This window comes from Miscanthus floridulus, chromosome 1 (genome assembly GCF_019320115.1).
Source record: "Miscanthus floridulus cultivar M001 chromosome 1, ASM1932011v1, whole genome shotgun sequence".
Taxonomy (NCBI): domain Eukaryota; kingdom Viridiplantae; phylum Streptophyta; class Magnoliopsida; order Poales; family Poaceae; genus Miscanthus; species Miscanthus floridulus.
Window position 1 is genome coordinate 88,607,409 of NC_089580.1, and position 14,837 is coordinate 88,622,245.

The 14,837-nt window shown below is 43.8% G+C and overlaps 2 protein-coding genes across 3 annotated transcripts; both read right to left on the minus strand.

Moving 5' to 3' along the window:
* Positions 1-1,325: 1,325 nt before the first annotated feature.
* Positions 1,326-3,541, minus strand: LOC136537459 (soluble inorganic pyrophosphatase 1). The gene is made up of 9 exons (XM_066529429.1): positions 3,391-3,541; positions 3,130-3,239; positions 3,025-3,053; positions 2,856-2,921; positions 2,651-2,758; positions 2,474-2,539; positions 2,266-2,386; positions 2,087-2,168; positions 1,326-1,570 (listed from the first exon to the last, which is right to left on the minus strand). The coding sequence occupies exons 2-9, from the start codon at positions 3,227-3,229 to the stop codon at positions 1,528-1,530; spliced, it is 615 nt and encodes a 204-aa protein (XP_066385526.1). The 5' UTR covers positions 3,230-3,239; positions 3,391-3,541; the 3' UTR covers positions 1,326-1,527.
* Positions 3,542-3,843: 302 nt separating this feature from the next.
* LOC136537445 (uncharacterized) lies at positions 3,844-11,757 on the minus strand. Of its 2 annotated transcripts, none has more exons than XM_066529421.1 (5): positions 11,640-11,757; positions 11,387-11,564; positions 10,765-11,280; positions 5,085-5,119; positions 3,844-4,996 (listed from the first exon to the last, which is right to left on the minus strand). In XM_066529421.1, the coding sequence occupies exons 3-5, from the start codon at positions 11,156-11,158 to the stop codon at positions 4,160-4,162; spliced, it is 1,266 nt and encodes a 421-aa protein (XP_066385518.1). In that variant the 5' UTR covers positions 11,159-11,280; positions 11,387-11,564; positions 11,640-11,757; the 3' UTR covers positions 3,844-4,159. The 2 variants fall into 2 exon arrangements, with proteins under 2 accessions (XP_066385518.1, XP_066385514.1); XM_066529417.1 differs by having other exon boundaries at positions 5,085-5,125.
* Between the last annotated feature and the right edge of the window lie 3,080 nt (positions 11,758-14,837).

Genomic DNA, 14,837 nt, shown 5'->3' on the forward strand with positions numbered 1-14,837 from the left:
CCCGTCACTCTCGGCCCTTCGGTCTAGAGTCCGACCGGACCTCTGATACACCCCATCTTATTCCCACTTGTTTGTAACCCCATAGCAAACTTTGAGCATCTGGGCTTAGAAATAAAGTCACTGACCGACTCAAACTGGACGTAGGGCACGTTGCCTGAACCAGTATAAATCCTGTGTCATTGAGTGCTAGGCCACATCCGATCACAACATACGGTAAAACGATAAATATTTACTAGTTGGTCACTTTTCGCACCAACAAATAGAGAGCTGAGCAAGCCTTGAGCACTTTGTCGCAATGTTAAGTTTTGTTGTGAAGCATTTGTTACTCTCGGAGCTTTGCTCCTAAATGGCTTGATGTCACCGGTGAGCACCCAAGGAGTTTGTGTGGGTTGCGATCTTGCCCCCAAAAGGGAAAAGATCATCTAGTAGTGTGGAAAGTGGTTGAAACAAACCTAGCTAGAGCCCGACCATGGAGGGGGCTCACGACTTCCGCAACGGAGGGCGTGGGATCCAAGTGGGGATCTGAACTCCGAGAAATACATCGTTGCATCTCCTTGTTTTGGTTTGTCTCACTTTCATATTCACATTGCACATATTTCATATATAGTTTTGTTTGTGGCTACTTGGTTATGCTTGTTTGTGAGTGTAGGCATACTTTGAATAAATTTCAAATCACTCAAAAGCACCATCAAGCACCGTGGACTGAAGAAGGGAAGCAAAGAAAGCAAAAGGGGAGGCTAACACATTTTCTGCAGGATTTCCAGATAAACAGGCCTAGCTGTTTTTTAGAATCGGCAATGCAGGATCTACAGGCTTGTGTGGTAAGGTAGAAAAAACAGCCTAGCTGATTTTTCAGACTCTGTGTTTTATTTAACGTATATTTTGCATAAGAATTTTTGTGAAGCCTATTCAACACACCCACCCCTTAGCATCGATTAGATCCTTTCAACATGATGGGTCATTAATTCTTGAAATCTGTTTGGTTCATAACCACAACTTGTTACATCATAGGTTCGTCATTGCACAGTTTTTTAGGTAGTTGTTTGGTTCGCTACCGCTGTACATGTTATATACTTATTTTCTTGCCAAACTATGCGCAGCTGTAGATTTGATTTCACTCGCCACACTTTCTATAGCAAGCATAATTTGCTTAAGGCTAGGCGTAGCAAACTACAACATCAATCAAACAGGCTTGAAAGGCACAATACTGCTGTAGCGTTGAAGTGTTCAGATTAATATAACCACCACATATCATGGTCTTGAAAAGAGCGCAGCTGCGGAAGGCACACTTGAGGTTGACAGAAAGCAAGAAGAGACTCCAATCGTTGATTCAAATAACAGAAGTAGACAATATATATCTCATGGTTAGCATATTATATGCAATAACTTGCAGAAGAATCATATTATCCCTTGATTTAGTTATATATACTGCAAAACGGCTCCTGAAACAAAAGCCAGGAGGCTGATCGATTATTGCTTATTTTTCCCCGAGACCAGGAGAGGGACTGTTCCATCTCGAAACCAGATCTAGCGCCTCAAACTGTGTAGGATGTATTCAGCATATAAGTCCCTGGTACAACAAAAAACAGATTAGAAGTAGTACCCTGACTATAAAAAAAAAAAGATAATTCTAACATATAATGGGAGGATTCAGACAATAAAAGGAAGCTAATGTTTCAGCGAAGGTGAATAGATTTGTCAAAGTACTCCCTCCGTCTCAAAAAGAATAGAAACATTGCTTCCCGAGAAGTCAAACGATCCTAAATTTAACTATGTTTATAGAAAATAGTATCAACATCTGTATCTTTATAAATGTTTATTATGAAAATATAGTTTGTTAAGAAAATATATTTCATAATTAATCTAGTGATAATACTCGTTATGTATTATAAATATTGGTACTTTTTGTATGTATTTGATAAACTTGAGATTGTTTGACTCCTTGTGAAGTGAGATGTCTATTCTTGGGATGAAATGAGTAGAAAGAAAGAATTCAGATGATCAAAGCTTTCACCTCTCACGATCATGTTAAAGCATATTTTCAGATGCATTGTATCACCAGTTTCTGACGGAAAAGCAGACTCACATTGAGTGTTGAATGGCCTCCAGGGAAGTAGTTGGTGGCAAGAAATCGTTCACAGCAACTTCCTTGTTCTCGTTCTTTTTGTCTGCAAATACATGTGAAATAAATTTCAGCGTTTCTGGAGCAACTGTAGTGCTATGATTATAGAAAATCAGACAGATTTGGACACAAATGGCACGTACAGTCTTCAAAGAAGCGACGGATTTCATTAAGGCGATGTGGAGAAAGTTCCTTGAGATCGGTTAAGTGACGGTATTCAGGATCATCAATGCAAACTGCAATTATCTTATCATCTTTCTCTCCCTAGTTATTGCAGAAACAGATACGCCATCAATCCAACATAATGTGATATGTAGAAGTTTTAATGAAAAGTCCATAAATGCATCATGCCTGATCAATCATGGGCATAAGGCCAATGGCTCTTGCCCGAAGAAAACAGCCAGGTATCACCGGTTCCTATTTGGTTGTAAGCTAGTTAATGATTAACCTCAGAAGCTGAAGACATAACCTATATAAAACTAATACTAAGTGGGTTAGATGAAACAAACAGTCGTAAGACATGCTGACCTGCATCAACACCAGCACATCCATTGGATCTCCATCTTCACACAATGTTCGTGGAATGAAACCATAGTTGTGTGGGTAGACCACTGATGAGTATAGCACCCTGTCAACCTACGAAAGCATATTGTCAAATTTTCAGTGGCATCAGGAAAACAATGGTATTTTTTTCTCTTTCCTGTAAGCTTAAATTTTAACAGATAATTTGTACCTTAATCAATCCGGTCTTCTTGTCTAGTTCATATTTCACTTTACTGCCCTTTGTGATCTCAACAACCTGCAAGCATGGAAGGTTTTTACTTCTGGAGGTCTGATCCATCTGAAACTAATGGCTTCCTCTACTTCACTACCCAGGATGAACAACAGGACATGATGCTTACACAATTAAAAACAGCAGGGGCTCCAGGTCCTGGTATTTTGAAAATATGAAGCATCAGCTTGTATGAACCTCCAGAATCATACCGCAGTGCAAAAGATGTACTTACCTATCTCAAGGTCATGCCAGGAATGCGCAGCAACCGACCGCTTTGAGAGGGAGGACATGATCCGCTCGTTCAGCCGTGGATGGCTCTTCTCTTCAGCCATGCTCCTACAACTAGAGAGAAAGATCACAATGAATCTCCTTGCATGGAACGAGCGATGTACAGGAATTCAGCGGCAGTACTTGCAGCAAAAGTCCAACAAAAATTCTAGGTCTACATAATAACAGTCAAAAAATGCATTTGCCAAGAGTTTTTGCCATTTACCAAATATGAATAGGATTTGATCTGGGTGTGATCACCAGGACGACGATGCAGGAAGCACAGTAATACAGAAGCAGCAGCGGGGTTATATGGAGGAGCTCTCGGTTTGTCTGAAGCGGCTGGATGGAGATCCCGGAGAAGTGGCGGGAGAAGCGGCCGCTCAGACGCCTCCTGCATGCACTCCTGAATTAGGCAGGCGAACATGCAGCGAAAAACTGAACTATCCAGATGCAACTTCCATTCAGAGCCAACCAAAGCAATGTCAACACCTCCTGGGAAAGGTTTCACGAGCACCTGAAAAATTGCTTTTCTAGCATGATCCAATTTGCGTTTTGGTTTACAGATCATACAGACCAAGTTCAATGTTACAGCCAACAGATTCTGCTTATCGATGTCTCATTGCAGTGTCAAATCTCGTCTCAACATTAACAACGTTACAATCATACAAAGTAGGGCTGTAGGGGTAACTGCGGTAGTTTCATAGAACTGGATGAGCAGTTACAGAGGCCAGTTTACCTGCGATTTCCAGCACATACAATTTCATAGAACTGGAACAGATTCAGCCCATAAAAATAATCGGTAGACCTAAGGCCTTTATGCACATGTGGCAACCCTGATAACTGATAGGAGATAAATTTAGTCAGCTACACAAGCATATCTATGTCATTTCCTAGCCGGACCATTAAGCCATGAAAACATTCGTAAGCATACATAACCTTGCAACTATAACAATGCGAGGTCATGAATATAACCTACTGAGTGCATTAGGAAGTTACATGCAAGTATTTTTTGATGTTTCAGCCCAGTCTTTGATGGGCTCTCCCTTCGAAGATGCATGCCTCTTGTGACCACTCCGAGTCAATAGCGCAATGCTATTTGATCTTGGCATCTGGACAGCCCCAGCAACACAATCTCCAGCATGAGCACAGCTCCAAACTCGAGAAGGCCCTTCCCCTAGTGAACGTAATCTTGGGAATCCATTTTTTAACCTGCAAATTGACCACTGCTCGGTATCTTTACCAGCCAGCTTGTCGCACACAGGGCAAGGAGGGTCATGCTTCTGCCCCTTGGGAGTGGTCCGCTCTAAACACTCAGCATGGTAGACATGGGAGCATGGGAGAACACCAGCAACTGGTAAATCTCCAGTGCGTACAATTCTACGAGAACCCCAAGGTGATCTCTTTGTCAGAAGCCTCTCACAGAGGTCACACCTTGTTTTCTGCATTACATTATTAGGACGCAGTGGTCCAGCTTCAGGTCGTTCTGATAAATCAGTAAGATCCATGCTACTTGCCGCACTCCAATTTCCTGACTCCCCATGACTAGCACTACCATAGTCCATGGGACCTGGAAAGCGAAGCTCTCCTGTTCCCTTGAATTCAGAGCACAGAGGATTGCTGGAGCTTGCGCTGGCAACAGGACTTTGAGTTTCTTGTGCTTCTAGTGCATGTTCTGGAAATGAAACAGGGTGGATTGGCTTTGACAGGAATGATCGGCGACTCGGGAAGTTGCGGGGCGTCGATGTGTATGATTTAGGTACAATATCATATTCACTTCCATCAGAGCGAGAGGAGGTGGAACCACCACTATTCTGTTGTCCTGACATTCCCTACAAAAAGAGGATAAAATTCAGTCCCCAGAAGCCTGGAGCAAGAAATGAATATTACTACAACATGAACACCTAGCATATTGCATACCTCTGACAATAATAAAGCACCTACAGGCTCAGCAACTGAAACTGCAAAATAGGTCCAATCAATACAACTCAACAAAACTTTGCATGCACATGCCCATACATATAATAAATGCTCAATTAACATAACTGATCTCATTGTAAAATTCTTTGGAAAAGGTTGCACACACCCGCCCATAGCTATGTGCACACACAAATTAAGGTGATGACAAAGTGACCACTAATGAAAAGGTTGCATGCACCCGCCCATAGTCAATCATTGTTTTATGCAATTCAAAAACATTATAAATGCTCATCTAGTAGAAAAGGACATACAAATAACCATGCACAGAGAACTTGAACCACATGGTAAAAACGCAGATGACAAAGAATATTACAGGACGCGAGATACTCAGGAGAGATGGAGATAATTTAACCAGAGTAGCAAATGTGCTATCTTGTACCCATGCTGACCACTAATGATTGAAATTACAACCATATCACGTCATTCAAATAATGCCACATTCTTAAAGAAGAATAGATTTTGCCAACTCATTTGTAATTCAACTGCTACCGTATTGGTACAGGAATTACATTGCCTTAAAAAAAGGTTATCGAGAGTCGAGATAGCTCGAATGGTTCAGACAAGAAAGGAGCATATCGATCAGAGAGATACGTATATAAAATTTGGATGTTTAATTTCTTTCAGTACCATATTGTAGTCGCAACTGAACAGTTAATAAATTGAGAAATATGGAAAAATTCTGACGGATCAGCAACCTTTTCCGCATAGATGATATGTTACCAACCATTTTCATCCCTAGGCACAGTGGCACCCCCATTCTCCGTATCAGTCTCCACCAGACCCAGCATTGCTTATCCTAGGAGTCTTAGGTTTGGAAACATTAGGGAGTTTAATCTGGTTAGGTTGAGATAAGAATATTGAAGGGCGGGCCTGGTGCAAGCGGTAGAGTCTTACCGCCTGTGACCGGAAGGTCCCGGGTTCGAGTCGCGGTCTCCTCGCATTGCACAGGCGAGGGTAAGGCTTGCCACTGACACCCTTCCCCAGACCCCGCATAGAGCGGGACCTCTCTGCACTGGGTACGCCCTTTTAGGTTGAGATAAGAATAGGAGATTGAGTTAGAATTGGTTTGTGAAGGGAAGGTTCAATCTGTAAGGACTGTATTCCTACTTGTCTTAGGAGTCAAGAAAGAAATGGAGGTGTTAGATGTATATGTTGTGCATGTATTTAGTCACTAGTGTAGGGTGTAGGGCACTATCTGCACCTTGTACATCTCCATATCTTAGCCATTCGGCATTGGATACAGTGAGTTGCATTTCCTAACAGGGTGTATCCCCCCTCCCCCTTTCCCTTTCGTCTGTAACTGTAACCATCGGTTGCCAAACTGTCAGCCTCCGATTCCTCACCCACCGACCTTCTTTGGCTACAATGTACTCAATGTGCCACACACCAATCAAGCTCCTGACTAGATAAAAGTGACACAGACCTTACCCACCTACAGCTCTGAGATGGTATGGCACAGTTCAATTAAATTGTAATAAGTGTATTGTTTTGTCATTTATGTTCATAGCCTAACAGCCCACAACAGCCATAGAAGTATGGAAGCAAGAGAATAGTGTCCTTTCAATAGAAAATCTTCAATATTTTCTTTTATCTTGTTCCTATATCATAAGAAACTGGTATTATTTGTAGGAAGACTTATCCTTAGCACAGCATTAAGAAAAGCAGTAAAACTACACTCTCCACCAAGTTAAGGCTTTCCTTCCATATTCCCTGTCACAATCATGTACAGTATCTATCACAGGCACCATACCTAGAGTTTCATAGGGCTCATGGAAGGTTTATAATTTTTACTTCCCACCACTAGGAACACTCATTTCAGGGGCAATGTTCAGTCACCTAGCACTAACTAATTAGAGCTCAGACACACTGGATTGACTTAGCTTGTTCTCAAAGTATTTTACGGTGCATATGTTTTTAATATATAGATAATGTAACTGCTCAGTGATCACATTGGAATCCTGGATCAGCCTAATCAATTAAGCATGCAAGACCAAATGCATCTCAAATGTCAGTTGAAACACAGGTAATATAAGCATTGAGCATAACATAACCACGGTGTATATTCAATCAAAAGGCCAAACAATTCAGAATCCAGGAGCCATCTTGAAAAACTATGCAACCAGCCATCTGCAATCTAGAACTAAATCTGGAAACATATGATCCCAGCTATAGCATTAAAATTTGCAAACAAAATTTATCAATCCACATTTGCACTCCCAAATTCTGAAATCCTAAATCAATACGATGTACTGCCGCCGGTTACAAACAAGTGGCATTTTGGACATCTACATGGTGTCCAAAAGACAACTTTGACTATGATTTTTTTTTGTTATAATATATTTGTAACACATAGCAAAAGTATATTATATCATATAATTTTCAAATACCAAAACTCCAACATGTTAAAACTAATTTGAAATCAAAGTTTAGAATGGCTGATTTCAAACAACTGAAAACATTATTTATTTGCGACTGGAGGGAGTATTAGTTAAAAATTACGCTAGAGCATTAGTGAGAACCTGTAAAATGGGCAAATCAACCTAGCAGATCAATCATTCATGCAAGGGTCCAAATCATCTTAATATAACTCATAACATTTGAAATTCACGCCCACATCTATTTTAATGAAATGATATGCAGCTCTCCTGCGCATTCAATTAAAAATCGAACAACTACAGCAATCATGAATCATGATCACTAGTCATTGGTTAAATCCAAATTAATGCTACTGTAGAACTGATTTGAGATCAATCATTGTCATCATGAAAAATCTGCCAGTTGATCATGATGGAATTCAACTCCAAATCTGATGGGTTTGCAATCATATAATTGAAGATTCAAAAGTCACTCAAAGTAATACACAAAAGTATGCTGCATATAATCAGTTTAGTAGTTAATTCTGACACTCGATCCACTAAGACCCTTGTTCCCACTAAGACATAAACAATACATATCAGCCAACCAGCAGAAAGGCTGCTACCTGCTAGTATTTAGAGCATAACCAGATTTGCGAACTCAAATTGTTTAAGAGACGAATAAGGAACATCTGCATTTAGAATCGGTCGAGAAAATTATTGTTCTGTTTGCTGAAACAATTTTTATTGCTAATTAAATAATTAAAAACCGTTGCAAGAATGAAGCATAATTTTTAGTCAAATATGAGGATCATTTAAATACTATTCCCTGCCTTCCAAATTATAAGTCGTTTTGGCTTTTCTAGATACACAACTTTTATTATGCACCTAGATATACACTATGTCTAGAAAAGCCAAAACAGCTTAGAATTTGGAACAAAGGTAGTACATGGGTATTGCACTAGATTGGAGTTCACATTTATGCTGAGTTGCTGACTGTTATCAAATGGCAATCCTGTTGCACATAATGGCAGTGATGGTATGAAACTAACAGCAAGTCTCTATTGTTACACAAACAGATTTTGCTATAGGGGCCCATAAATATCATCTAGCTAATTGGGAACTTGTCACTATAGCTAAAGAGTATGGTGGACTGGGGCTGCCTAGCCTCAGGGATTTAAACATTTGTCTCGTAGCTTCTTGGCTAAGAAGATATGAGCAAGACAGAAATAAACTTTGGAAGGAAATCCTAGATTATAAATATAATTCCAGTAATGTTAATATTTTTCAGGCTAAATCTGTAGGAGTTTCTCCCTTTTTCAGAGGCTTCATGTGGGCTGCTCAGGCGGCAAAAATGGGGTATAAATGGATCATTGGTAACGGGCGCAAAGTGAGATTTTGGGAAGATAATTGGCTAGGATCTTCTAGCCTAGCAATCCAATATTGGAAACTCTATAGGTTTGTTAATGAGAAGAATAAATCAGTAGCTAGTCTTTGGGATGGTGTGAATCTGAAATGCACTTTTAGAAGAATGGGTGATGATAACATGCTAGAGCTTTGGGATGAGGTATGCCAGATTGCCTCTACTATCAATTTTAGTGATGAGGAAGACACCATGGTTTGGCAGTTTTCTTCTAAGGGTGTGTATAATGTTCCGTCCTTATATAAGATTATAAACTCAGCCTGTTCTTGTCTCCTCCATTTGGGATCTCAAAATTCCCCCTAGAGTTCAATATTTCTTATGGCTGCTAAGTAAAAAACAGACTTATGACTAGAGATAATCTTAGTAAGAGAAGGAAAATTGAAGATCCTACTTGTCTGTTTTGTTGTGAGCAAGAATCGGTGTATCACCTGTTTTTTGAGTGTGCTGTAGCCCAGCAAATGTGGGCAGTTCTGTCTGATATTTTCGATGTACAGCTTGGGCATTCCTTAGACTCTATCGGCAAATTCTGGTTAAGTAATAAACGTAATGGAGTGTTAAATCTGGTTACTTCTGCTGCTGTTTGGAGTCTATGGAAATTAAGGAATGATTTATGTTTTCAGAGAAATTCGTGGAGGAGTATGGCTATACTTCTTTACTGGATGGCGATCACAATACAGAACTGGGAAATTCTTTGCCCGGAGGAAAAGGAGGACCTGAGATTGAAGGTGATGCTTATCAAGAAGGAGGCGTCTCAAGTGTTACGGCTCCGCTGGAAGTAAATGCCGCTTACTGGTGTCTCTGGGGTGAAAACGGTGTTTAAGCATGATGGAAGGTTGATCCAGCTGAAGGAGTATGCTGATGGATGTGAGGTGTCAGGATCACTGCTGTGACGTCCATTTTATGTTTTGTCAGTAAAGCTTGTTTCTTTGGTCTTTGTTAGGATAGTTTGCGATCTGGGTTAGAAGCAATGGTTTTCTCAGTGGCTGTTGAACTGGTTCCCAAAAACTGTTTTCAGATGGCATCACCATCTGCTGCGCTGTAATAAGCTACATTGTCTGTTGACTTCTTCGTTAATAGACGGGGGCTCGTCCCTAGAATTCTAAAAAAGATTTTGCTATAGGGAAATGGGTTTAATGTTATGTAATTTGGAATGACTATGGTCCCAATAAATCAGGATCAATTTGTCAAGTTCATGAGTTTCTCTTGATCGTCACCCAAGAATAGAGGTACAGTTCATAGTGTTGTGAAAGGGCATGGCCTTTGCCCTGTGGTAAATTTACTATGAAATATAATTTTGCTGCATTCTGCAGTAATTGATACTTGATAGAATCATGTGGTAGCAATTTTCATTGGGCTGAAAAGAAAAGGTGATTTATCTGTAGCCCTTAAAAACAGTAACTTCTAGTATTCTCCAAAAAAATAACTGCTAAAACAGCAAGACAAAAACTATTTTCTACACCAACATGCTATATAGCTGGTCCAACAGACATGATTTTTGAGGCATTCTGGTGTCCTGTGGCGCTGGTGATATGCCTGGATGCCTAGGCGATATAGCATAACTAAAACCTTGTCGAGTCCTGTGGCACCTAGGGTATGCCTGGCTCAACGCCTAGGCAATGCCCAAAGAACCATGGCAACAAATATATTAAAATCAAACAGCAGCAGAGGACAAAGTGACACATAAACAGAAATTAAAATTGATGCATAGTACAGAAGGTAAAAATAAAGTACAGATCTTGAGTTTGAACAATCTTAAACACTCTTAACCCAAGAAATACAAAAATTACAAAAGCAGCTGAAACATCAAAGAGGACAGAGAAGTTTGCTACTCCAAGGCACATACCTCTCATGTATTCATCAACACTAGAATCTTGCAGCATCGGTAGCATAATATGGTGGTTCTGGAAGCTGACATCTGGGCTGTTGAGATACGAAATGGCGCCCTCAGATGTAGAGTAGCGGTGATCTTGTGGAAGCTCATTCCTCTCCCAGCTCCTACTAGCCCCTTTACTATTAGATGATAGTGATGACCCATAATTCACAGCGACCCCGCTATCACCATGGGATCCATAAGACAACCCTTCCGAGTTGATCCTGTACTCCCACCCCCTAGACAGAGGTGGAGAAAAGCCAGCACCAGTCCGCCAGGGTGGGTCGCTGCGGCTAATAGAGGACCACTCCTGGCTTGCTGTGCTAGCCCCATGTGGCCGTGCCGCCACGCAGCATAACGAACCCATCCTGTTAAAACTCTAATACAGCACCCTAAGTAGCATGTACATTCATTCCAAGGTTTTCTTGCTGCACATCCAACAGAGCATCCCTATTCAGACAACATGGGTGGCCTCCTAGCTGTTTCAATCTGTGAGGCAGGGTAACCGACTGATCTTAATTTCAAAGAAATTCTGTCTAATATCCAAGAGACCTTAAAAGAAACAAGAAATGACATGAAAAGATCCCAAATTTACCACTATGTTAGATTTTTGCCATCACCGCTGCTAAGTAGGACTGAAATGCCCCTGACCGTGGCTTACTGGTGACGCCTGTCCGTCGCTAGTCCCGGCACCCCCCAGCGGCCAAGCTTCCCCACCGCCCCCGCTCCACCACCTCCAGCACAGCACCGACGCCACGGACGGGCGGCGCAACCTGCCACGGCCACGAATCACGAGTGAGGGTGGGCGGCGGCCCATCTAGGGCTAAGGGGAGGGGAGCGACCCAGACCTGCTTGACGGGGGCGATGCTGTCCCCTAGTGCTCCTCCGGAGTAGCTCAGCGTGGTGGGGGTGGGGAGCGTTCCTACTGGAGCAGGAGCGGCGGATTGAAGTGGAGTGGAGGTAGCGTAGCGGATGGAAGTGGGGATATTTAACTTTTTATAATTTAGCGTGTGCGTGCGTTACTACGAGATAACTAACAATTTATTCTAAAAATACACGGATCGTACGATAAGATAATAATACTGTTAAATTAAATACTAACGTTAAAATAAAATTTAATTTAAAAAGCAAAGTTTATAAATTTAACACAGTCACGAAGTGCGCGGCGTCGTAGGCTCATAAACTCTAGAGCTTTCATAGATTGGGTCGAATTCAACCTAGAGCCCCAGAACCCTGCATTTTTTTCTGGACGGGCTTCACTTTGGATGCGCCGGTAGCAATATCAACGATCTCCAGTCGATGGACCAAGTCGTATGGATCCCCATACAATGGCTCAGACATGTAGATTTTGTTCTCCTTGTATTTGGATACACTTGTTCCACTGATGCTTTCATTGAAATGTTTAGACGCGAACAGTGTCTGATCACCGATGTCTCTCACCCTGGACCATTCCAGTGTACGGTCGTGGAGGTTGCACTTGTAGATCGCGCTGTTGTAGGTGAAGCTTTGTGTCTCGTGGAATGTGCTCACCATAGCACCCACAATGTGCAGCTCACCGTTTGATTCTAGGTAGCTGCGGTGGCAGAGCCCCGCAGGTGGCGACAGCGATGGCAGCAGCGTCGTGGTTGGAGTAGCGCCGGCGGCGTTGCTGCTGTAGACGGAGATTTCTCCAGTGCAGTCGATCATCAAGAACTTGTCTTGGTAGTGGACGATGGACCCCACGGAGAACTCCAGTTTGGTATCGAGCAGCGTCCATGCACTGTCAACTTCAACCCGGCAGAACGCGACCTCCGTGGAGCATCCAAGCATGGCCATGGCCACGCACTCGTGGCTGGTGGTGTCAGGCGGCGCCGAGAGCACGATATCACGGAAGAACACGTCCCTCATGTCTTCTACCTTGATGACTCTGCCTATGGCATCCGTGTCCCCGTAGTCGTTGGTGGGATGGAGGATCCACCGGTCGTGGACCTTAGACACGCGTTCCGATGAGGATGCCGCCGCGACGTGTTCGCTTGCTGGCGGGAGCTCAACGCGGGGGGCACGGGCACCGGCGAATGGATTCAGCAGCGTCACGAACACTGCCTCATCCATGAGCGCCAGCCACCCACACGAGGAGTCACATGCCACCTTGCCGCGCACGTCGGGCAGCGTCTTGGACAAGACCTTCTTCTCCAGGACACAGTAGAAGCCGACGTGGTTCGAGTCGGGGTTGAACGGGAGCAGCAGGAGCGGCCCGAAGGTCGCGAACGGGACGGCGACGCGCCATGGGGAGCAAGCGGATCAGAAGGACGTCGCGTCGTGGCCTAACGCGAGACGCTGCCCGATGGACTCGAGGAGATCCTCTGGCAGGCCGAATCTCCAGTCAGAGAAAGGTAGGGACCTTCTCTTGGGATTGAAAGGCTGAGCCATGGAAGACAGATGACATCAAATATGGTTCACGCAAGAAACAGCAAGCGAGGGCGATGGAACACGTGAGCGTGAAACCAAATAAAAAGAGAAAAAAGTTGTCCCTTTTGCAAATGCAAAGAGGGGAAGTAATTAAATGTAGGTAGATTTAGCAAGGTTCTCAGAAATACAAAGAGGTTCCTTTTGTCTTAATTCTCTTTCCTTCTGTGTTAATTCTCTTTCCTTTTGCTCGTTGCCATGTATGCTGGTGCATGCAAACATACAATGTGTATATGGATAGCACAATAATTTTCTACTTCCTATTTTGTCGTGATTCCTCTATCACATGACAGGCAATATTCAATCAAGGAGAATGGCACGATCAATGAGTAATTAAGATATCGTGGGATCGTAGGCGTGGGCAGACGGATGAACCAAAATAAATGTCGTACCAAAAAATATCCACACTTTGTTCTTTTTAGTTGTAGGAGAAGGAGATAACGGATGGTGACTCTTTATATAGCACACTTTTAGGATTGGCGATACGGTTTCATCAGCAGAGAGAGAAAATTGATACGCATTTGCCACTTTTGCTCACGTGGCACGCTAGCACTATAGTCCAGCATGAATCCGAGTCAGCAGTCTCAGATAAAATGACCGCCCTGCCCCTATCCCTGGCTTCTCTATTCTCCACCTTCTACCTCCCCCTCTCACTAACATGTGAGCCTCACATGTCAGATTCTCCTTCAACCTCCGGCCATCACCACACAGTGAGGGAAGGGAAGGAGCTTGTGCAGTCCCGACCGATGTTTTTCTTCATCGCAGGCGACCTTCTCTGGCGAGCCACCGCAGGCCGGTGTCGCCGCGCGTGAGCGCTTCTTCTACAGGGGAAGGATTGTGCTTTGGCGGGCACGTCTCCTTCCTCCGAGCTGACGGGCACTCCGCCGGTGAAGCAGGGGTGGTCGTGGACGAGCAGCAGTTCTCTGATAGGCACGTGGGCCCGTGTGAGCGAAGCTGTGCAACGTGTCGAATGCCGACCTAAGCTGTGCGCCTTGCTCCGATGCTCTAGGTCCAGCGGTGTGCATGGGATCGAGGTCATGCTCCATGCCCGAGGCCCGTGAGTCGCAAGAGGTCCCAGGCCAGGTCTAGAGATTGGACCCACGCCATCGCTCACCACCGCATCGTACATGGAGATGTTGTGGTCGCTGATGCCACCACTGTTGCAGCGGCAGATGGTGGCTGCGCGCCTCCGCAAGAGGTGGCCAGGCTGTCAGCTTTGGGTCGCTCGATGGCTAGAGAGCTGGTATTGTTGCAGTAGCTAGAGAAGCACCTACTCGGCGACGACGACTAAGTGAATGCTGCTCTATGGCCACCACTCACCAGCTCTGCGTGGGGAGATACAGGAGCCTAATGGCATCACCGCTGCGCCTTTGACGTCTCTTCCCAACAACTACAACACCATGCCTGCCATGTCAAGGCCTAGGTTGAACTCCTCGTCGTCCATGGCTTCTTCGCCGTCAACGTCCAGCTCGCCGCCGACCTCGACGGCCTCATCACGGCGGCTGCTGTCCGAGGTCGCTGCCACCATGTCGACGACAACCAGTCAACCACGAATGAGAGCGTTCGTTCTCTCGCGCGTCCTAGTAAAAATGTGTCCCTGT